Source organism: Panthera uncia (assembly GCF_023721935.1).
Source record: "Panthera uncia isolate 11264 chromosome A3 unlocalized genomic scaffold, Puncia_PCG_1.0 HiC_scaffold_11, whole genome shotgun sequence".
Taxonomy (NCBI): Eukaryota; Metazoa; Chordata; class Mammalia; order Carnivora; family Felidae; genus Panthera; species Panthera uncia.
Window position 1 is genome coordinate 58940662 of NW_026057578.1, and position 24850 is coordinate 58965511.

At 42.2% G+C, this 24850-nt stretch overlaps 1 protein-coding gene across 6 annotated transcripts in view; it reads left to right on the top strand.

The window, feature by feature from the left end:
- The window catches only part of AFF3 (ALF transcription elongation factor 3), a 565834-nt gene that overhangs the window by 504230 nt on the left and 36754 nt on the right, over positions 1 to 24850 (top strand). For all 6 annotated transcript variants that reach the window (XM_049650171.1, XM_049650172.1, XM_049650173.1 and 3 more), the window contains 2 exons: positions 12099 to 12285; positions 19893 to 20996. In XM_049650171.1, coding sequence (XP_049506128.1) covers positions 12099 to 12285; positions 19893 to 20996 — 1291 coding nt within the window. The remainder of the gene's footprint in view (positions 1 to 12098; positions 12286 to 19892; positions 20997 to 24850) is intronic.

The following is a 24850-nucleotide window of genomic DNA, read 5'->3' on the forward strand; positions in this document are numbered from 1 at the left end:
TTAATCCATTTTAAGTTTATTTTTTATATATGTAGTGAGAAAGTAGTCCAGTTTCATTCTTTTCCATGTAGCTGTCCAGTTCCCCCAACACTATTGAAGAAACTGCCTTTTCCCCATTGTATATTCTTGCCTCCTTTGTTATAGATTAATTGACCATACATGTGCAGGTTTATTTCTGGACTCTCTATTTCAGTCCATTAATCTATGAGTCTGTTTTCATGCCAGTACCATACTGTTTTGGTTACTATAGCTTTGTAGTATAATTTGAAATCAGAGAGCATGATACTTTCAGCTTTGTTCTTCTTTCTCAAGATTGCTTTGGCAGGGCACCTGGGTGGCTTAGTTGGTTAAGCATCTGACTTTGGCTCAGGTCATGATCTCACAGTCCATGAGTTCGAGCCCCATGTCAGGCTCTGTGCTGACAGCTCAGAGCCTGGAGCCTGCTTTGGAGTCTGTGTCTCCCTCTCTGCCTGCCCCATCCACACTCATACTCTGTCTCTCACTCTCAAAAATAAATAAACATTTAAAAAATTTTAAAAAAAGATTGCTTTGGCTATTTAAGGTCTTTTGTGGTTCCATACAAATTTTCAAATTCTTTGTTCTAGTTCTGTAAAAATTGCTATTGGCATTTTCGTGGGGATTGCACTGAGTCTGTAGATTGCTTGGGGTAGTATAACCATTTTAACAATAGTAATTCTTCCATCTGTGAGCACAGTCTATCTTTCCGTCTATTTGTCTCATCTTTAGTTTCTTTCATTAGTGTCTTATACAGAGTACCTGTCTTCCACCTGCTTAGTTAAATTTATTCCTAGATATTTTATTCTTTTTGATGCCATTATAAATAGGATTATTTCCTTAATTTTTCTCTCTGGCGCCTTGTTATTAACATACAGAAACACAACCAATTTCAGTATGTTCGTTTTGTATTCTGCAACTTCACTGAATTCATTTCTTAGTTCTAATCGTTTTTTGGTGGAATCTTTAGGGTTTTCTATAAATATCTGCACATGGTGACAGTTTTATTTCTTCCTTTCTGATTTGGGAGCCTTTTATTTCTTTCTTGCCTAATTATTGTGGCTAGGATTTCCAGTACTAAGTTGAATAAAGGTAGCGAGAGTGGGCATCCCTGTTTTCTTCCTGATCATAGAGGAAAAGCTTTCAGCTTTTCACCATTGAGTGTGATATTAGCTATGGGTCTGCCATATATGGTCTTTATTGTGTTGAGGTATGTTCCATGCGCACTTTGTTGAGAATTTTTATCATAAGTGGATGTTGAATTTTGTCAAATGCTTTATCTGTACTACTGAAGTGATCATAGGATTTTTATCCTTCATTCTGTTAATGTAGTGTACTGTGTTGATTAATTTACAGATGCTAAACCACCTTTGCGTCCCTAAACTTGACCATGGTGTGATTCTCTTAATGTATTGTTGAATTCTGTTTGCTAATATTTTGTTGAAGGTTTTTGCATCTGTCTTCATTATGGGTATTGGCTGTAATTTTCTTTTTGTGGTGTCTTTGGTTTTGGTATCAGGGTAATGCTGGCCTCATAAAATGAGTTTGGAAGCATTCCTTCTTCTGCTTTTTTGAGTAATTTGAGGAGCAGTACTAACTCTTCTTTAAGTCATTGGTAGAATACACCTGTGAAGGCATCAGGTCCTTGACTTTTGGTTTTTGGGAATTTTTAAATTACTAATTCAGTTTTGCTACTTGTAATTGGTCTATTCAGATTTTCAATTCTTCATGATTCAATCTTAGAAGGTTGTATATTTCCAGTTGTCTATCTACCTCTTGTAGGTTTTTCAATTTGTTGGCTTATACTTGTTCATAGCACCCTCATGATCTTTTGTATTTCTGTAGTGTCAGCTGCAACTTCCCCTCTTTAATCTCTGGTTTTATTTATTTGGGCCAACTCTCTTTTTTTTCTTGATGAGTCTGGCTAGAGGTTTATTGATTTTCTTTATCTTTTCAAAGAACCACCTTTTAGTTTCATTGATCTTTCAATTTTTTTAAGTCTCAATTTTATTTACTTCCACTCTGATCTTTATTATTTCCTTCCTTCTACTAACTTTAGGCTTTATTTGTTTTTCTTTTTCTACTTCCTTTTTCTACTTTCTTTTTCTACAACCTTTAAGTATAGGTTGGATTGTTTACTTGAGATTTTTCTTGTTTCTTGAGGTTCACCTGTGTTGTCCTTAGGACTGCTTTTGCTTCATCCCATAGATTTGGGGAATTTGTGATTCCATTTCATTTATCTCAAGGTGTTTTTTTTAATTTCCTCTTTGATTTCTTCATTGATCCATTGGTTGTTTAGTAGCATATTGTTTATTCTCCAAATGTTTGTGTTTTTTCATTTTCTTCTTGTAATTGATTTCTAATTCATACAGTTCTGCTCACAAAAGATGCTTGATATGATTTCAGTCTTCTAGAATTTATTGAGGTTTATTCTGTGACTTAGCATGTGATCTATCCTGGATAATATTCCATATGCACTGGAGATGAACGTTTGCAGATAAAATGTTCTGTATGTGAGTTCATCTGACCTAATGTGTTAAAGCCAATGTTTCCTCATTAATTTTCTGCTGTATGATCTATGCATTCATATAACTGGGGTTTTAAAGTCCCCTAATATTATTGTATTACTGTGAATTTGTTCTTTATTTCCATTAATATTTTCTTTATATTTTTAGATGCTCCTATGCTGATGCACCCAAATAAATATATATTTATGAATGTTATATCCTCTTCTTGGATTGTCATCTTTATCATTATGTAATGCCCTTCTTTGTCTTTTGTTACAGTCTTTGTTTTGAAGTCTATTTAGTCTGATATGAGTATTGTTACTTCAGCTTTCTTTTTATTTTTATTTGCATGGAATATCTTTCTCCATTCCTTCATTTTCTGTCTGTGTGTGTTTTTAGGTATGAAGTGAATTGCTTGTAGACAGCATATAAATGGGTCTTGGTTTTTTTACCCTTTGAGCCACTCTGTGTATTTTGATTGGAGCATCTAGTCCATTTACATTTAAAGCAATTAATGATAGGTATGTATTTATTTTCTTTTTTTTCATTTTTTCATGGATTTTTTTGTAGTTCTCATTCTGTTCTTTTGCTTTCTTCCTCTGTGATTTGATAACTTTCTTTAGCTTTATGTTTGTGTTCCTTAATCTTTATTTTTTTGTGTATCTATTGTAGGATTTTGGTTTGTGGTTTCCTTGAAGTTCATATATCTTAACCCATATTGTCCTATATATATAGCAGTGTATTTTAATTTTTTTTAATGTTTGTTTATTCTTGAGAGAGAGATAGAGTGCGAGTGGGGAGGAACAGAGTGAGAGGGAGACACAGGATCAGAAGCAGGCTCCAGGCTCTGAGCTGTCAGCACAGAGCCCAATGTGGAGCTCGAACTCACAAACTGTGAGATCATGACCTGAGCCACAGTCAGATGCTCAACCGACTGAGCCACCCAGGCACCTCTGTAGCAATGTATTTTAAACTGATAACTACTTAAATTTGAATGCATTCTAAAATCCCTACACTACATTTTATGTTTTTGACATCATATTTTACATCTTTTTATTTTTTGTATCCCTTAACTATTTATTGTAGTTATAGTTGATTTACTACTTTTGTCTTTCAATCTTCATACTAGCTTTCTTTTTTTTTTTTTAATATTTTTATTATTTTTGAGACAGAGAGAGACAGGGCATGAGCAGGGGAGGGGCAGAGAGAGAGGGGCACACAGAATCCGAAGCAGGCTCCAGGCTCTGAGCTGTCAGCACAGAGCCCGACGTGGGGCTCAAACTTACGAACCGTGAGATCATGACCTAGGCCGAAGTCGGACACTTAACCAACTGAGCCACCCAGGAACCCCCATACTAGCTTTCTAAGTGGCTGATCCACTGCCTTTACTATATATTTGTCTTTAACAGTGAGGGGTTTTTTTTTTTAACCAGTGAGTTTTTTTCTTTCATATATTTTCTTTTTTCTACTTGTACCCTTTTCTTGTCTACTTAAAGAAGACCCTTTAACATTTCTTGTGAGGCAAGTTTAGTGGTGATGAACTCCTTTAGTTTTTGCTTATCTGGGAAACTCTATCCTCAATTCTGAGTGATAATCTTGACAGGTAGTGTTTTTGTTTTTTTCCCCTTTTCAGAACTTTAAATATATCCTGCCATTCCCTTCTGAACAGCAAAGTTTCTGCTGAAAATCAGAGTTCTGATGGGGTGATTTCCACTATTCAGTCTTCCAGGTCACTAATTCATTTTTCTGTGTCATCTAATCTGCTGTTGATTCCCTCTAGTGTATTTTTCACTTCAGTTATTGTATTCTACAACTCTTATTGGTTCTTTCTTTCTTATATTTTCTAACTCTTTGTTGAAATTCTCACTGTGTTCCTTCGTTCTTCTCCCAAGTTTGATGAGTGTTTATATGACCATTACTTTGAACTCTTTACCAGGTAAATTACTTATCTCTGTTTCACCAGGGTCTTTTTATGGTTTTATGTTGTTCTTTCCTTTGAAACATGTTTCTCTGTCTCTTTATTTTGTCTTACCTTCTGTTCGTTTCTATTAATTAGGCAGAGTAGCTACCTCTCCCAGGTATGAAGGAGTGGCCTTGTATAGGAGTATCCCCTGTGTAGACTGCATGTGTCTGGTGGCTTTGGCAGGCCACTGGAACTGGAGCAGGTGCAGGCCAGGGGTTCCCAGAGCATTCTGCATCAAAACTGTCCTGATGGGATGGCTGCAGTTGGAGTGAGCACAGGCCAAGAAGTCCCACACTAGGAGCTAATGGAGGCCAGGGCATCCTGGGGCATGCTGCACCAGAGCTTCCCTGGCAGGACAGAGCAGGCATGAGCAGTGGTGTACAAGGGTGCACCATGCCTTGGCTGCCCTTATGGGATGGCTGGAGGAGAGCAAGTGTGAACCAGGACTTCTCTGGACCTATCATGCCAAGGCTACCTTGGCAGGATAGCTCAAACTGGAGCAAGCATGGGCTGGTGGGGTCCCAGGGCATGCTGCATGGGGCCACCTAAGCACGATGGCTGGAGCTGTAACAGGCATGAAACAGGGGCTCCCAGGGCGTGTCACACTGGGGCCTTCCTGGGGGTACTGCTAAAGCTAGTATAGGCCAGGGACCTGGGACACAATGGGCAGCTCTAGCAATTTGGGTAGAGTACGTCCATCCTGCTCACCCACGCTATCAAGATGGAAGAGGAACATAAAATGTGGCACTTGCCATCACCCCCAACCCTGGAGAGATTTCCAGAGTTTCTACCCATTGACAGATGCTCTCCAGTTAGTAAGTGGATTTCCTTCACTTTGGTCTAGTTGCCACTGTTAAACCACTATTGTTTTGCTGCCCCAGGTGGGTGAATCTGCCCTGTGGGCCCCTTAGGGATAACCCTCCCTACTGTAGGTCACCGTGCTAGGAATTGCATTCCATTATTACTGTGTTTCTGTCTCACCTACTTTTCTCTGTGTGGTCCTTCTACTGTTTCCTGTGAGGATTTCACTAGGCCCTCAGTTCTTCTTCAGGAAGAATTGCTCTATCTGTAGGTATAGAATGAGCAAGTCCATGGGAGGAGGTGAGTTCAGAGTCTTCCTACACTGCCATCTTGGTCCACTCTCTTCACAAAGTGGATTCTTAACAAATATCACACCAATATCATGCCTTTCTCTCATACCATTTACTCTGAACATAGCTTTTAAGTACTTACCTTTTCAACTTTAACATTTTTACAACCGTTTGAGTCATTTTTCTCACAATGGTATATGCATTCTTTGTGATGGACCTTTCTAGCTTTGGTACATAAACTATTAAAATCTGAGCTTAATTTCCACTATAAATGGTTGTTAAATAATGAACAGGGACTGCAGCAGACACCCGCATGTTTGTTTCATTCATCAGCTTTTGATACAGAGGTTGGAAGTATTGAGAGATACTTTTGATACAGAACAGAGGTTGGAAGTATTGAGAGAGAGTTCCTTTCCACGTGGTAAATATCACATAGGCCATTCCCATTCTGGAACAAAATACTGATGTACTTTTCCCAATTCCTTCTGCTAAATACAGCTAAGATCTTTAGATATTATAAAACAAACAAGTCTGTAAGACAGAGAGAAAGCAGATCAGCTAGGGACTTACGGCCCAAGAAAGGCATGGTGGTTAGTTCACTAGGTCTTCATTTTTCCTCATATAGCCCAGAGCAGATACTGGAAAGGCCAGCAACCTGGAAATGCCAACAGGCACAAATTTAAAAAAATAAAAATAAAATCCCCAAGAAAGCCAGCTCTCTCTAGTAAGAGAACCAGGAAGCAGGTGTCCTAGCAAGAAGAAAACTTTTAGACAATAGCTGCTGTGTTCCAGTCAAACACCATGGGGGAAAGAAGTGACCACGTTTCCACCCTCATCAGGAAAAGGCAAAGTTAGGAGCCTCGAATTCCTTCCCCCCACCCTGCCCAACTGTAAAGAGATACCTCTCTGCCCCCTTGCTGGTATTGTGTTAGTGGATGCCTGCTAAACCAAGCACTTTTACTGAAATGCTAAGTCTTATAATACCAAAAATGTTCAGCATACAATAGAACATCACTAATCATATCAAGAAACTGGAAGATCTCAACTTGAATGAGAAAAGACAATCAACAGATGCCAATAGTGGATGATCTAAATATTACAACTGTCTGACAAGGATTTTAAAGGAACCATTATAAAATGCTTCAACAAGCAATTAGAAACACACTTGAAACAAATGAAAACATAGAGTCTCAGCAAAGAAATAAAAGATATAAAGAGAAATCAATTGGCAATTGTAAAACTGAAAAATTCAATAACTGAAATTTTAAAATTCAGTGAATGAGCCCCAAAAGAGAATGAAGATAACAGAGAAAAGAATTTGTGGTCCTGAAGATAGAATGATAGACATTGCCAGTATGAACAACAGAGAACATTTTATACAGAACCAGCGGTCCTATCAGTTTTGTATTTTGGAAGATAATTTCAGCAATGGTGAACCTCCTGTGCCGTCTTTTACCATTTTCACTTCTCATAATGTAGTTATAGTTTTAGACTAATTAATATGAATAAAGATGCTATCAGAAAAGGAATATTGTTGCCAGGGCACTGATCACACTTTGGAAATCAAGCATTTGGGAATCAGTACAGAGTGTTGAGTGAGAAAGGGCTGTCACCTCTTCTAAAATACCATCATCTGGCCAGTACAAGTAGAGTGGTCACAGGAAGTGAGGCACCCTGCTAGGCATCACAGCTGTCCACACGGTGCCAACCAGGCAGAGAGCCTTTCACATGTGAGTTGAAAGCTTGTGACAACTTTGTGTATGTATCCAGGCCCCACAATACACTTGGCAGGCATGAGCACCCTTCACTGTGAGATCCGGGATTTGTCATTTAAGTTGCAGATCTTTTCTTTTACTGTCCTTCAGACTTCACCCAGGCCAGATTTGGAAAGGAATGTGTCACTGCAGGGAAAGGAGGGAACACAGCAACAGATCATTTAGAATCAAGCTGAGACTCTCTCAAAGGTGTCTTTGGTCTTGACTGTTCACAAACCAGCAAAACATTGCATAAAATCAAAATATAAAAAGTAAATAAACCATCCAAGAGAGAACTGTGCTTAAATTATAGCAGAAAAAATTTAGAGCACATTTAAAGCAATATTCTCTGAAAGGAAAAAGTGTTAAAATCAGAAGATCAAACAAATATCCATTGATAGATAATGGATCAGGAATATATATATATCTATAGATATATAGATATATAGATATATATCTATATCTCAGGAAGATATGTATATACACACACACAGACATATATATATACCCACATACATACATATATATACATATACACACAATGGAATATTACTCAGCCATCAAAAATAATGAAATCAGGGCGCCTGGGTGGCTCAGTCGATTGAGCGTCCGACTTCGGCTCAGGTCATGATCTCGCGGTCTGTGAGTTCGAGCCCCATGTCGTGCTCTGTGCTGACGGCTCATAGCCTAGAGTCTGTTTCAGATTCTGTGTCTCCCTCTCTCTCTCTGACCTCCCCCGTTCATTCTCTGTCTCCCTCTGTCTCAAAAATAAATAAACGTTAAAAAATAAAAAAATAAAAAAGAATGAAATCTTGCCATTTTCAATGATGTGGTCAGAGCTAGAGTGTATTGTGCTAAGTGAAATAAATCAGTCAGAGAAAGACAAATACCACATGATTTCACTCATGTGAAATTTAAGAAACAGATGAACATAGGGGAACAGAAAAAGAGAGAGGGGGGAAGCAAATCATAAGAGACTCATAACTATAGAAAACAAACTGAGGATTGCTGGAGGGGAAGTGGGCAGGGGACAGGCTAAATGGGTGATGGGTATTAAGGAAGCCACTTGTTGTGATGAGCACTGGGTATTATATTTAAGTGATGAATCACTAAATTCTACACCTAAAACCAATTTTGCCATATATGTTAACTAACTAGAATTTAAATACAGACTTGAAATTAAAAAAAAAAAAAAATCCTATGGTAAAAAAAAAAAAGTTGGAGGATCACAAGAGGTGCTGAAATCCCTTTAAATATTTTCTTTATTGGGGTGCCTTGGTGCCTTAGTTGGTTAAACGTCTGATTTTGGCTCAGGTCATGATCTTGCGGTTCGGGAGTTTGAGCACCACATCAGGCTCTGTGCTGACAGCTCAGAGCCTGGAGCCTGCCTCAGACTCTGTGTCTCCCTCTCTTTCTGCCCCTACCCTGTTCACACTCTGTCTCTCTCTCAAGCATTAAACATTAAAAAAAAAAAATTTTTTTTTTAATTTTCTTTATTGGAAAAGAGAGATTATAACCCTTTTGAAAGGTTAAATCCCTTTTTTAAACTCATTAACCCAATGATAGATTTTCTCTATTGATTTTTTCATTCAGTAATCACATGTAAATGCCCCATTATGTCCCAGGCACTGTGCTAAGTTTAATGATGCAAAGACTTTTATTCCATTATCTCAGTAATGTTGTCACATCTGCAGACTCAATGGCACTGTCTTCCTGAAATGACATAGAGGTCAAAAGCTCTCCTAAATATTGTCCAGGGCTGTGTCATCATGTCAACCAATCTGTGTTATCATTTTAGGAAAAAGTTAATTTTTAGTTAAGTTCATATTTTTTTAATATCTTTGGTATGGAAACATGACAACTAGTTGGCACACTAACGTGCTCAGTTTGCAACTTCAAATATGTTAAGCCTGAAGTCTTCTTTCCAGAAGATCTTTCTGGTACGTCTTTTTCCATCTTCTCGATTCCATGACTCCCAAGAGCCCTCCTAGTTTAACTGCTCTCAGCCTTCTATATTAATATTAGTCTGCAGTGATGACGGTCCCCAGCTTCCTCCTCTGTTGTGCCCCCTCCCCTTCCTGCTGCAGCAGCCCACAGAGACAAAGCAGCTTCCTGCATTCATGGCTATAACATTCGTTATGCCAAGGCCAGATCGACTAACTGTCCCTCAAGGACCTGCACTAAGACTAGTTACTGGAGCAGCCTTCATGGAGGTTAGAATAGTTATCTTGATCCCTCAGCTGGAGCCATGACAGTCTTTCCAGGCTCCCATCCTTGAAATGGATTGTTTCTGGTGACATATTCTCTACCCAGACCATTGAAACATGAATATATTTGATTCTGACCCCAGAAGCATGGTAAGCCTCACAGCCTTACAACCAAAGCACGAAGGAAAACCTAAAAGTCCTGGCTGTCTCAACTGTTTTCAAAACAAATAATAGTTATGCCAGTAAAACTGTCATTTTAAGTGAATTTCCTAATTTAAGGAAGGAAAACATAAAAGCATAAGGCTTTTCTGCCAGTCTTCTTCAGATCAGAGATTCTTTCTCCTTGGGCTAGTATGTCTCATTACTCCAGGACAGCAGTCATAAAAGGAAGGCAGCATGGTAACTGTTTAATGGACATTTTCTCAGAAATTAAAGTGCCGCTTTTCAAAAGACAGTCAATCACTTTGTGGTGCAGGCCCCAGGGAACTGCACACACATTGCTGCTTCTACCGCACACACAACGCCCAGGTACACACAGCACCAGCATCACATGTTTTTGTTGTTTGAATTAAAGCAAGTAGAATGTACTGCTCAGTGATCAAAGCCTTTGACATATAAAATCAATCAAAATGCTCTTTATTCATCATAATTTCCCCATCTTCAGCAAATGCCATTCCAAAGTATGGCAGGGAGACCTATCTCTTTCTTCCAATATGTGTTGCTTTGGGGGTTTTGTTTTTGTTTTTGTTTTTGTTTTTGTTTTTGTTTTTGTTTTGAGTTTTAAGGTTGGGGGTTGTATTTGGGGGAAGTGGTATTGTTTAGTTGTTTGGAGTTTTTCCCCCAGTGTTTTGGGGCCTACTGACAAACTATTATGGATCTCAGATGTTCGTGTTTGGTCAGGATCTATAGCCTTTTTTGTTTGTTTGTTTTATGACCCCACTGATAGTAGCCATCTGTACAGGAAAAATGGATTTTGGTTCATAAAGAAAGAAAGAAATATTACAGCCCTTTGATCGTTAACTTTCCCTTCCCCACCTTTTTCTAAAGATCCAGGATTCCTCCCTCAGCACCAGACACGAACGATAGTCTGGTAAAGAAACCACTACACCTCAGGCGAGGCATAAATGTGCCTATGTTGTCTGATGTTGAAGAATTTTGTCAGACAGTAGGTACAGACCATGACATTGGTGAAAGAAATAAAAACCACTAGGGAAGGTTATGTTCCAGCTCCATTTTCCTCAAACCCTGCAGTTCAAACCGATGCCTCTATTTTCCGCTGTATCCTACAAGATAGTTGCTTGTCATTCTTCTAAAGAAGCAAGGCTCCAGTGAATATTAACCCCCCTTCCTGCCCCCACGCTGAGGATTTATGAGAATCTGTCTTTGGGCAAAACACTAGTCCAGGATTTAAGGGGTGGGTGAAAGGGTCCTTCACCTTGTCCAGGCTGCTTTGCACTTAAGGCCATAAACGCTGACAAGTTCCCCCACCCCTGGCCTTCACTAATGTCCAGTCCTGATGAAGCAGTATAGTCACAGTTGGAAGTGGCCAGCAGATATTTGCTGACTCAACATTCAAAAGTGATCACTGCATTTCCTGGGTTCAGAATTTGACCTCAAAAGAATAGATTCAGGCATGTTGCAATACAGTTAATAAAGGACTTTGAAGATGTTGAATATGATGTGAGTACTGAAACTTTCTTTTTGGCTCGAGCACTCCTTGGGTGCATATGTGCTCTTTGAATTTTTGTGGTTAATTACCATTAGAAAGTGTCAATTTTTCCTGTTGTCTTTGAGTATATAATGACTTCTGGCAAATTTCAGAATGGATATGAATATTGAGCATAAATTTGAAATACTATTGCTATAAGCCACTGCACTGGGGTTACATTTTAAAATCTGGAATATATAAAAATGTGTAAGGGATGGATCTTTAGTTCTTTAACAAAGAGTTCAAAGGAAAGTTACTGTTTATAAAGTAAGCCAGCTCCTACAAAGACTCCAGCAGTCAACTCCATGGGCAGGAAGAGGTAGGAAACAGGACTGTAACTTTGATGATCCCACAGTCTCCAGAACCTTCCAGCAGGCCATGAAAGCACAGAGAAGAATGCTGTGCCCTTCCTCATAGCCCACTTCCTAAAATAAAGCAAACAGACATTTTCAATCTTCACAAAATATTTCAAGCATTTTGGATTTCCTTGCATTTTTGTAGACAATTGGATTCTAGAGGGTGCATTTGCAAAGCCATTCCCAGAAACAGTCATTCTGAAATGACAGCACCCTCCTTTCTAAAATGGCCACCAAATAACTAATGCCAGGCTATCACGGGGCACCAGCTTTCATTCCCAATTATATTTTTATATACATATATATATATTTTTTTTAACCATTAGGAAGCCATTGACCCGATGATGGCCCTTCATGTTCCAGGTGATGGTTGACAGACGTGCAGCCTGTGTGCTTCTTCTCTCCTTTGGTCGAATGACAGCTTGCTCGGTGGTGTTTCGTGTTTGCTCACTTGGTTTTCCTTCCCTCTCCTTCCCGGGGGCCTCGTGGGCTGGCAGCGCCGTGGTCCAGCAGGCCAACTGCAGAGCCTCTGTGCCTTCCAGCAAGGGCAGCAGCAGCGGCAGCAGCAGCGGCAGCAGCAGCTCCTCCAGTGACTCAGAGAGCAGCTCGGGATCTGACTCGGAGACGGAGAGCAGTTCCAGCGAGAGTGAGGGCAGCAAGCCTCCCCACTACTCCAGCCCCGAGGTAAGAGCCTGAGCCCCTCCCGCCCTCCGCGCCTCTCTCAGTGAGCACAATAAATCCCCTGGAGTCTGGTTCTCACACCTCCCGCCCTCCCCCACCCCACCCCTCTTCCTCAGAAAGCGGGACTGGCCTGGAGGCTACCACCGCTTGGCAGCCTGTCAGGGTTTGTTTGGGTTCATCATCTTCCCCACTCTGTCCCCTCCTCACAGTTCTCCTAATTACAGAGCTCCCTTTGAAGTACAGACACTTCGTCTTTCATTGTCCAAAAATCTCTATCTCAACTTTCGGTATGCTGTACACATCACCGCCTGGAAATAACCTCTAGATCAGGTCTCCCTAATAACTAGGAGGCAATAACTAGGCAGGGCAGTTCACCACCTGGGAAGAGTGACCACCCATAAAACAGGGGCAAAGGAGTGTTATGGATTAGACATGCTTAGAATCCTATCTTTTTGCAGTTTGTCACGGATTAGAGGAACAAGGACTATAAATATTAATAAAACCTTCTTAACTGCATTTTCTTTGTGAAAATATAAAAAGAAAAATTAGCATCAACCTACAAATAATAATGAAACCTTTTATAGCTATGATGAGTATCTATGTGGAAAATTTAGGTGCCTCATATAAAAGCATTATAAGGTACCAATAAAAACCATTGCTATTCCTACTTTAAAGGGGAAAGGGGGAAATTAAAGAGTAATTCAGTGCATGGAGATTCTCGAGAGAGGGTTGAAGGAAACTTCTCAAGTCCCTGGAACTGTAAGGGTAGACTTTGATTGCTAAAGAAAGAATAAAATACAGTTTCTCCTTGGGTGTGTAAACATTTGGCATTACCATGGATCATAGGATTTAAGTTTTTTTGCCTACAGCCCTCTGTACCACTTTGGGGACCAAATTTCTAAATAGGCTCTGAAATAAAACCGAAGTCACTTTTGCAAACCCTGGCAGTGAAAGGGGAGCACTGCTAAGGGCCTGCAGGATCTACGCTGCCAGCTTTGTACCTGTGACTCACGACATCATCACACCCAAAAGCAACTGTGTTTTTATCTGGAGTTCATAGACTGGCTCCTAAATTCCCTCAGGTTTTTCCCCTTCCAGTCTCCTCCTCTCAGGAGGCTAAGGCTTTTTGCAGAAGCGTTGAGAATTTCCCCTAAGTGCTCATTTCCTATAGTACCTTTCTGCTCTTCACTGAGATCTCTCCATTCATCCCAAAATAAACCATCTCTCCATCTCTCCTGCCTTTTTCTCTCCTTTCCATGATGCTTACCTCCTCCCCCATCTCTCTCTATTTCTGTCTCTGTCTCCCAATATAACAGGAAGGCCCTTAGCAACATCAACCTATAAACGCCACAGGTTGATATAACCCTGACTTTCCAGAATCTAAATTGTTATTCCTTCTTCATAATTTCATTCATTCACTCACTCATTTTGTTCATTCCACAAATATTTACTGAGCATCTGCCAAGGGGCTTAGCTCTGGAATACAGCAGTTATCTGACAGGAGAGGTCCCTGTCTTCAGGGAACTGGCATTCTAATGGGAATAACTTGAAACAAAAAAGTACAGGAGTGAAACAAAATAAGGAGTTGAGAAGCCATCCTAATGCTATAATTTGTTGAGAAATTCCAGAATATTTAGTTATAAGAAATAACTGGGTACCAGGGACATGGCAAAGGGCAGTGGAGATGCATAAAAAGTGTTAGTGTCCGTGAACAACCCTTCCTCCAGTCTCTTTGTGACTTTGAAGGTTAAATTCATGAATGTTGGGTCTTATTTTCATGCTGAAATGTGAATCCTGGAGCTTCTGGATGAGGCTAAACCTCATCTAAGAGAGGTACAGTTATAAAGTGCTTGGAGGAAATTCTTTTTAAATGTCACTAGATAATTACAAAGACTTGAACTTCTTGGTGATGAAAGGAAGCTCTCGTGGAGGAAGCTTCCAGCAGCTATCCAGGGCCCCTCACCAAGGAAGGGAACGCAAGTCTACTACAGCAGGCCTAAAAGTTTAAGTTGCCTAAAGCCACAGAGTTTCAACTCCCTGCTTCTCTGTGCAGAGGGAATGCAGAAGTGACAAGCTATGTATTAGCCACGATGCCTGTTACTGCTGTCTGCTGGAAAGGAATGTATCAGTTGGAGTAAAAGTAAGATTTAACATTTTCCCTGAGATGAATACAGACACACACCCTTTAAAAATAAAATGAGTCTGCAGAATGAAAATCACAAAGATAGGAGGTAGCATTCTATGGCTGACCCTCCCCAGCATCTCTGTTTTACTGTGACTTGGCTGGCCCACGTCATCTTAAGGAGAGCGGTAAGATTCCTTTTCCTGAACCCCACAAGACAATTGGACTCTGTATATCCACACGTCTCACATTCCACTGCACAGACAATTCATACGGCTGCTTTGAACAAAGCATGGCCATCACTTACCTGCTGGTACCATCCTGATGTGGGAGTACAAGGAGGCATGCATGATGGTCCAAGGCACCTGCACGCTCCCCTTCTACGTGCCAGCACGGGAAACCCACTGGGCCCAGCTAAGTTTCATCTGAACTGTTCTTCATGGCTGTGGTTGTAGAAAGGCACTTATTTTACATGAATCACCGTAGGTAATGTCATATCTGCGGCTAGCACGGAAGAGCCGCTGTGAACAGTGTTTCCATACTACAGATCCCCTTTCGGTAGCCTGATATTTGCTTAGTTGTTCTCAGCCTAATTTCCTTCACTTGTGTTTTATCTTCTTTCCTGGCATGGTGCATCCTTTCATGTGTGAGCTTTCCAGGGGGAAGCACCTTCCCCCTCAGCTAGTACATGAGCTCCCTAGAGCGGTATTCCACAAGTAATAGGTGTCACATGGGAAAAAGAAACCCCGGTCACATGATTGTATGGAGTGTCAGGATAAAGTCGGTTTAACCCATCTCTTTAGGGCAACACCCAGCCCTTAAATATTGCTCATGTAAACTGTTTTCCATTGTGGCATTTCCCAAACTTATCTGACCCTGGAAACTTTTCTTCATGGAATATATGAACTGAATGCACATTTTGGAAAATGCTGCCTTAGCTTGTTCCTAAAAATCAACAGAAATGTGACACAAGTCACTCATTGATTAAACAGGCATTTCCTCAATTAGGCATCTGTGGGGTCCATGGCAGCGGGTGCTATGAAGGATGTAGATGAAGCAGGAACTAAAATCCACAGTGGAGAGCTTGTGCATGAATCAGAAGGAAGATTAATCAGGAAGGAGAGTCATGACCGAAAATACAAAGCAGCCAGCAAGCACACAGGCACCACCAGGCAAAAACCCTGAGGAAGTCGGCCCGCAGGAAGTTAACCATAGTCACCAGCAGGCCAGTGGATGAGGGCCCTAAGCCCTGAGTTTTTCCTCCTCCACTGCCACTTAGCTCTTCACCATTGAAGCTTCCTTGGCCACAACTGCCTTATCCCAAAAATGACAGGTATTCCTGTTCTGCCTAATCTGTAAACCTGTTCTGAGGAATAAAGGATATAATTTGAGTGAAAGCTCATTGTAAGTGGTTCTTTTTTTTTTTTTTTAATTTTTTTTTTCAACGTTTTTTATTTTATTTTTGGGACAGAGAGAGACAGAGCATGAACGGGGGAGGGGCAGAGAGAGAGGGAGACACAGAATCGGAAACAGGCTCCAGGCTCCGAGCCATCAGCCCAGAGCCTGACGCGGGGCTCGAACTCACGGACCGCGAGATCGTGACCTGGCTGAAGTCGGACGCTTAACCGACTGCGCCACCCAGGCGCCCCGTAAGTGGTTCTTATTAGGAGCAAAGCACAGCAATTGGCCTCCCTAACCTGTTACAGACACTGCAAACAATACAAAAAAAAAAACAGAGTTCAGGTCCTCTGAAAGAAGTGTTTGGCTTTGTTGAAGACCCAAGATGCATACATGTGAAATCAATATGAACATCACAAGACTATGCAGTTAAAAAAAAAGACAAAACAAAAACAACAACAACAACAACAACAAAAACGACTATGTGGTTGAGGATAATAAAGGCCAACAGGTATTGCTTGGAGTGGTGTTCTTGAAAAATTAGACCTAATTCTGTCATTTTAGGTTGAAGAGCAACATTTCTCAAAGGAATGAGGTCCCCCTTTCATGAAGCTATGCCAGTGAGTAATGGGAGATCAGGCAAAGCAGCGGATTAGGTCTAATAAATAAACACTAAAAGTTTTTATTTGAGTAGGTGACACACAATGTTACATTAGTTTCAGGTGCACAACATAGTGATTTGACAAGCTTAAATAGTATGCTATTGAGAATCTTTAAACTTAAGCAAATACGGGTTTAGTCTTGGTAATGCCTGGTAGCTCTGCAGCCTTGGACATGTCTCTTAACCTCTCTGAGCCTCATCTACAAATTAGGGGTGATAATATTTCTTACTTGTATGGATTAGATTAGATGATATCTGTAAAGTGGGAGGCACATTGTAGTTGCTCAGCAGTGAAAGATGACTGTGAGATAATAGATGCCCTTGAAAACCAGCCCAAGGCATTTGGATTTCCTTTGAAAGGCAATAGGAGGTCATTGTAGATCCTTAAGAAAGGAGGTATGAGTTAGCGATGTGTTGAAAATGGTACTTTAGACTGATGTTTTCAGCTGTGGAGTGCAGGGAAAAAATGACACTAAAGCACATCAGACAACGGGCCCATACTAAATTTATGAAATTCTCCCCTTCACTGTTAATGCTCCCATCAGGAAATTTTAGTGCAACTCTCCCCATGTGCAGCTGCGCTTTTGGCCATAGGCAGTTGTCTGTGTTCTCTGACATAAGACACGTGGGCTGTGGAAGGCTCAGGATGGCGGGGGTGAGGGCGAGGTAGATGTAGTGTTAAACATGGTGGCAGGACCAGTGTGAGTTCATGCTCAGCCATAAATGTTTTTACCTTCTCCCAAAATGTGTCCCCTTTCTGCCAGAGGCCCTTTCAGCATCCATTAGTATTGACCGTGTCCCATGACACTAGGGAAGCTGAGGCACACAAGTCACTGACTTGCCAGTGGTCACATAGTGAGGGAAATATGGGGCAAGGAGGAGACACTGTCAGAAGCCATACATTGTTTGCCACCACATGAGCTTTCAGCCACACTCCGCTAAACCCAGGGAAGGCGAGGGCTTCCCATTGGCCACAAAGCTGTTCTGTGTCCTGCTGTCCTGCTTTCTGTCTTGCATGCATCTCCCACAGTATGTACGAGGTGTGCTCTTAGGGTTCCTGTGTTCCCTTTCTCTGGAGAAGCCAAAATAAGGTGAGGTCAGAATTTATGCAGAACAACCCAGAGGTGCAAAATGATAACTTTTTGTTCTTTTGCATCTTGCTGTAGAGCCCTGGTCCTTTTGGTACATGAAAACCAACAAAGCAAAAAGTCAAGTCAAAGGCCAGACTCCTCATTGAGGCCATGAGGGTTTCACCTCCCACACCTGTGTCCCAGGGCGAAGCCTCTCCATCCTCACTGCCCTGGGAGAGGGGCCCCAGATTCTCATGCTGGTCCCTACTGAAATATCACTTGTCCTTCCCAGTCTCTGGAAACCTTGTGTTAGTGTTCCCCAAAGTGCAGTTGGTCTCATCTATTTTGGGGGAACCAGCAGGATGTGCATGGTCCCTGCCACAGCTCTAGTGCCTGGTGCCCACACTCTGTGTCCTCTCATCTTGGCCCCAGGCTCCTCTGGCCCATCGAAGGCATTCCATGTCCTAAGCTATGTCCCAGACTCCCCCAGCCCCAGCCGGGGACAAGACTGCCTGCCCCACTCCCCTCAGATCCTTGCAGCATGTGCTTATGCCCCAAGTTCCACTCTCAATCTGGACCTCTCTGTTGAAAGACAAATTTTGACTCATAAAAGCAGGCTTTTAGAAATTATTATGTTAAAATTTTTTAAAAAAAGTTTTTCGCCTGCAAGGAAGCCTGACTTGCTCTGGACTTCAGCCAATCAAATTTGAAATGCAAAATTAAGCAATGTCTTCTTTTAGTCTGGGCTAGAAACTGGTCTCCTGAAACAATGGATGCCACAAATTCAGAGCATGGGAGGCCACAGGGAAGGAAAAATACATCACCTTAAATAGTGAAAATATTTTCCCCATTTCACTTTTCACAAATTGAAAAGACTCTGGCTAAAGCTTTACACTTACCAATACACCTATTTTCTATTAATAATCATAGATACTGGATATTGGACTTTTATTAGAAATCAACAGCATTGGGGCACCTGGGTGGCTCAGTCGGTTGAGCATCCGACTTCGGCTCAGGTCATGATCTCACGGTCTGTGAGTTCGAGCCCCGCGTCGGGCTCTGTGCCGACAGCTCAGAACCTGAAGCCTGCTTTGGATTCTGTGTCTCCCTCTCTCTCTGACCCTCCCCTGTTCATGCTCTGTCTCTGTCTCAAAAACTAAATAAATATTAAAAAATAATAATAAAAAAAAGGAAATCAACAGCATTTATTCCTTTTTTATAAGCCATAACCTTTTCATGAGCCATAGATACCTAGAGACTTGAATGAAAACTGTAGACCTCTCTCAGAAAAATGTATCCACACAGCATTTCACATTCTGTTTTAGGGCATTCATTGACTCTCTGGAACCAATCCATGTGGCAAAGTTTAAAATCTATAATGTCTGTGATTTGCTCTAAGTTAGCAAAACTGTGTGCAGAAGTTTCCACCGTCACTTCTGTGTCTGAAACACTTCCAGCAAAGTGGGACAGAAGCAAGCTGAAGATGGACTAACCAAGTCCAGCTGCCAAAGCATATGGGGCACACAGAGTTCCCTTTGAATCAGGAGCTCTCTACCACTAAACAAGCCATCTCCCCAAAGTTATAGCTTCTACTGTTAAATGACCGTGCCCTACTTGCCTTCACCACGTAAATCATATGTTAATTGCTTGGGATTATAGGTTCCACTTAGCCCCCTCTTTTTTTTTTTATTTTTTTAAATGTTTATTTATTTTTGAGAGTGAGAGAAATAGAGCATGAATGGGGGAGGGGCAGAAAAGGAGGGAGGCACAAAATCTGAAGCAGGCTCCAGGCTCTGAGCTGTCAGCACAGAGCCTGATGTGGGCTCAAATCCACAAACCGTGAGATCATTACCTGAGCTGAAGTCGGACACTTAACCGACTGAGCAATCCAGGCACCCCTAGCCCCCTCTTTTAATTTCCTCTAAATTTTTTAGTCTTAACAAAAAATGAGTGCTTTAATACTCAGGGCCCCCAAACTATTCCCCAGTTAACTTTCCTTGAAATCTCAAGTCTAGGTATGTGTGTATAATTATAAGAAATATACATTGTGTAACACTCAAAAGTGCTGGAAATGGGTTCTCATTAAGCACGGGGCTCTCTCCTTATTTTTTCCAAATACTCTTCATACTACTGCGCTGACATATTCAGTGGGACAGAAAAGGGCCCCCACCACCCCATCCTGTGTGCTGCTGGTACAGCTTCACTACACACACCAACTGCTTCCGTTTTCCTTCTGCTCACAGCCCGTTGTTTTTCTGCGCACACACCTATCGGGTAAGTGAAGATTAAAAACAGCCAAGCCCGTTTTAAGTAAGTCTAATAAAAGATGTTCTGTTTGTTGCCGGTTTTCTGCTTTTAGGCCGAACCAGCGTCCTCTAACAAGTGGCAGCTGGATAAATGGCTGAACAAAGTTAATCCCCACAAGCCGCCTATCCTGATCCAAAATGAAAGCCACGGGCCAGAGAGCAATCAATACTACACCCCGGCCAAAGACGAAGTGCAGGACTGTGGGAAACTTCCCGACGGTTGCCAAACCAGCCTGAGAGAGAAGGACCTCAAGAGCACCTGCAAGGAGGAGCAGAGGCCAAGGACAGCGAACAAGGCCCCGGGGAGCAAAGGAGTAAAGCAGAAGTCTCCACCTGCGGCCGTGGCCGTGGCCGTGACCACAGCTGCCCAGCCGCCCGCTGTACCCGGCACACCCGCCGAGAGCGCACCCGCGCCTGCGCGGAGGTCTGCGGGCAAGAAGCCCACCAGGCGCACGGAGAGGACCTCCGCCGGCGACAGTGCCAACTGCCACCGGCCCGAGGAGCCAGCAGCCGCCGACGCGCTGGGGGCAAGCGTGGTGATCCCCCCGGAGCCCACCAAAACCAGGCCCTGTGGCAACAGCAGAACGAGCCACCGCAAGGAGCTGCGCTCCTCCGTGACCTGCGAGAAGCGCCGCACGCGGGGGCTGAGCCGCATCGTCCCCAAATCCAAGGAGTTCATAGAGACAGAGTCGTCATCTTCGTCCTCCTCCTCGGACTCAGACCTGGAATCGGAGCAGGAGGAATACCCTCTGTCCAAAGCGCAGGCTGTGGCCGCCGCAGCCGCCGCCTCGGGGAGTGAGCAGAGACTAAAGGAGGCTGCCAACAGCATCAGCAGCGGTGGGGTCCCCCGGGCCCCCGTAGGCTCCATCAACGCCAGGACCACCAGTGACATTGCCAAGGAGCTGGAGGAGCAGTTCTACACACTGGTCCCTTTCGGCCGGAATGAACTTCTCTCCCCCTTGAAGGACAGTGATGAGGTCAGGTCTCTCTGGGTCAAAATTGACCTGACCCTCCTGTCCAGGATCCCAGAACACCTGCCCCAGGAGCCGGGGGTCTTGAATGCTTCTGCAGCCAAGGACGCTGAGAGTGCGCAGCCCAGCCATCCATCTGACACTCCTGCCGAAAAGGCTTTGCCAAAATCCAAGAGGAAACGCAAGGTAGGCCTGGGGCTGAGGGCATGGCAGGCAGGGAGGGCTTTCCCTTGTGTTGTGAGTTGTGGGGAGGTGTTAAAGCCCACATGGGCTGCTGACCTGCAATGTACAGGCAGCAGTTTTATGTGTGTCCTACTCAACAAACATTCCTATAGTACTTTGTATATGCCACACTTACATACTTGACAGAGATTAACTCAGTTACATCCTTAGAACCACTTGATGAGGGAAACACCATTGATATCCCCATTTTATCATTATAATTAAGCCCTGTCCCACTGCATGGTGAAGTGGGCATACAGAAAATCTTTATCAAGCATGTGCAGAGGCAAGCTTGATGCTGGGCCAGTAGAAAAGCTGAACACATGGTGAATCCCACCCTTTGCTGGAAGTGATAGAGTGGCATTGGTCAGTCATGGACTACGAAGCCAAATAGCCTCATAGAATTTAACGCTGTGACTGGGGTGAAACATGAAACAGAAGTGCCAGACACCAGGCTGTGGGTGGATGTGCCCAGTGAGAGGAACGTTAGTTTCAGAACCAGCAGCAGCTGCTCCCAGTAGCCTTGACCAAGGAGAACTCTGGGGGGAAAACGGCCTGGGAACAGGTCCCTGAAGAGGAGGGACACTGAGTAATCAGAGAGGATGATGTGGCACCAAAAAAGGGAAACAGGACGAACAAGGAAGGCATGGAGTAAGAAAGGTGGCTCGAGTGCAGGGAGAGCTGGATACACATCTGGAAGCAGACCCAGATATTCAGCAGTGTTTGCAGACTTTTGAGGGCAGGAATAACGTAATCATAAATTAAATTAGAACCAATTTTGAGGAGTTTTATCTTCTCCTGTTACTGTTACCTTCAAAAGTAACTTGGGCCACAGCGAAAAACAACATGAGTAACAAACCAAAGATTGCAATATCATGGATGGTTCCAAATTTAGCACAAAATCACTAACAATAGTTAATGTACATATGTCCCCACAAGAGATGCTATTCTAAGCACTTTGTACATATTAAATTATTTAGTCCTTGCAACTTTATAAGCCAAATATTTTTGTCATGCCCATTTTATAGATGAGGAAACTGAAGCTCAGAAAGCCTAAAGCATCTTGCCCTAGGTTCACATAGGTGATAAGGGGAAGAGCTAGGAATGAACCCAGGCTGTCTGGCTCCAGGGTCTTCGAATAAAAAATTAGTCTCAGGTTTGTGTAGTAGTTTCCCCACAGGGCCCCTGCCCAGAAGGGCTCTATACTTGGAATTTAATTCTTGCAGTTGCCATCTTGAAATTCATTTTATCTCTGAATTTTTGTTGTTAAGTGAAGCGCAATGGGACAGTAGAGCATGACTGGGGGCCCATGGAGCTGTGACTCACATGTGGTCCCCACCTCCTCCCTATTTCCCCAGGACAGGTTTCTGCCCAGCCCTTTGGCCCCTTTGCATTCCAAAGTTAGCAAAACTGCATACAGGGAAAGTTTTCATCATCACTCCCATACTGAAATACTTCTGGCAACATGGTGAAGCATGTCCAGTCCCCATCTCCTTCCAGGACCTGTGCTGCACCCCCAAGTCCCCAGAGGCCAAGGCACAGGTGCAGTGATAGTCGGGGTCAAGATAGGCATCTCACCCAACTCTAATCCAGGGCCTGAATGGTCTCAGGGGGGAACTACAATCTCCTAGTGGTTGTAGGTTCACCTTGGGTTTGGCGTTGGACTGTGGAAAGGGGAAATGCCTGACTGGACATCCCCATCCCTATATAACTGGCAGACAGGGGGAAACCTCTACTGTTGGGCCATGCACATGCATACAGTTGTAGGACCGGCCCCAGACACTTCAGTCGGCCTGCACCCCCTCAGATCCCCATGCCTCAAGGAACACAAGATGAAATCATAAACAAACACCACCATGATAGGTCAAGAGAGAGACTTTGACACCCAGGGAAATGTTTTCTACTTTGATACTTTATCACATTACTCTTTTCTTGCTTTTTTTTTTCAGTTTTATTTTTGGAGGTATAATTGACAGAACATTATATTAGTTTCAGGTGTATAATGCAACAATGCAGTTTTTCTATATATTGCAAAATGATTATCCCAAGAAGTCCAGTTAATATCCATCACTATGCATAGCTACAATTTTTTTTCATGAGAATGTTCTTGTTAACTATAGTGACTGTGCTGTAGATTATATCTCCCTGACTTATTCATTTTATAACTGGAAATTTGTACATTTTGACCTCCTTCTCCCATTTTCCCACCTCTTACCCTCCACCTCAGGCAACCACCTATCTATTCTCTATATATAAACTCAGGCTGTTTTTAGTTTGGGGGGGTTTGTTTTTAGATTCTACATTTAAGTGAGATCATATGGTATTTATCTTTTTTTCTGTCTGACTTATCTCACTTAGTAAAATGCCCTCAAGTTCCATCCACATTGTTACAAATGGCAAGATTTCATTTTTTATGACGAAATAATATTCCATTGTACATATAGTTAACATATAGATATAGATACACACACACCCACACACATCCCACATCTTCTTTATCCATTCATCAATTGATAGACATTTATGTTGTTTTCATGTCTTGGCTGTTGTGAATAATACTGCAGTGAACGTGGGGTTGAATAATATCTTTCTGAGTTAGTATTTTTCCTTTTCTTCAGATAAATCCGCAAGGTGGAATTACTGAATCATATGGTAGTTCTAGTTTTAATTTTTTGAGGAAACTCCATACTGTTTTCCACAGTGGCTGTACCAATTTGCATTCCCACCTGCAGTACAGGAAGATTCCCTTTTCTCCACATCCTTGCCAACACTTGAGTTTTTTATTTTAGCGATTCTGACAGGTATGAAGTGATCTTACTGTGGTTTTGATTTGCATTTGCCTGATGATTAGTGATATTGAGGATCTTTTCATTTCTTTGTTGGCCATCTGTATGGCTTCTTTGGAAAAATGTCTGTTCAGATTCCCTGCCCATTGTTTAATTGGGTTGCGTTTTAGCAATCAAGTTGTATAAGTTCTTTATATGTTTTAGATACTAACTCCTTATCAGATATATATTTACAAATATCTTCTCCCATTCTGTAGGTTGCCTTTTTGTTTTATTGATGGTTTTCTATGCTGTGCAGAAGCTTTATCACAGTTTGATATAGTCCTACTTGTTTATTTTTGCTTTTGTTGTCTTTTTGATGTAGTCGGCACCAGCCTTCTGGGTAAAAATAACAGGTGACCTTACCTTCTCGGTACTTCCACTTTCTTCGTTTGTGAAGTAGTGATATCTTTGCAGAGGTGGTATAAGGTTCAGACCATATAATTCAGTGATGTAATCGTCAGATAATTCAGGCCATATAATTCATATAATATGAGTTAGCTCACTACTTCCCTACCCCTCTTCCCTCCTGTTTCCCTCTAGATACCCCACCCTCCCATTACATGTTGGATTGATGGGTAAATGGATAGACTGATGGAGAGAGAGAGAGAGAGAGAGAGGGAAACATAGTTATATAAGAAACGTACACATCTAGATGGGGCGCCTGGGTGGCTCAGTCGGTTAAGTGGCTGACTTCGGCTCGGGTCACGATCTCGCGGTCCGTGAGTTTGAGCCCCGCATCGGGCTCTGTGCTGACAGCTCAGAGCCTGGAGCCTGTTTCAGATTCTGTGTCTCCCTCTCTCTGACCCTCCCCCGTTCATGCTTTGTTTCTCTGTCTCAAAAATAAATAAACGTAAAAAAAAAAAAAAAAAGAAGAAATGTACACATCTAGATATTGATAAACATATATTGAAAATACATATAGCTGTATAAGCATACATAGAGATGTGCAGAAAGACATACAAATTCTATAATATTCTATATTTAAGTAAT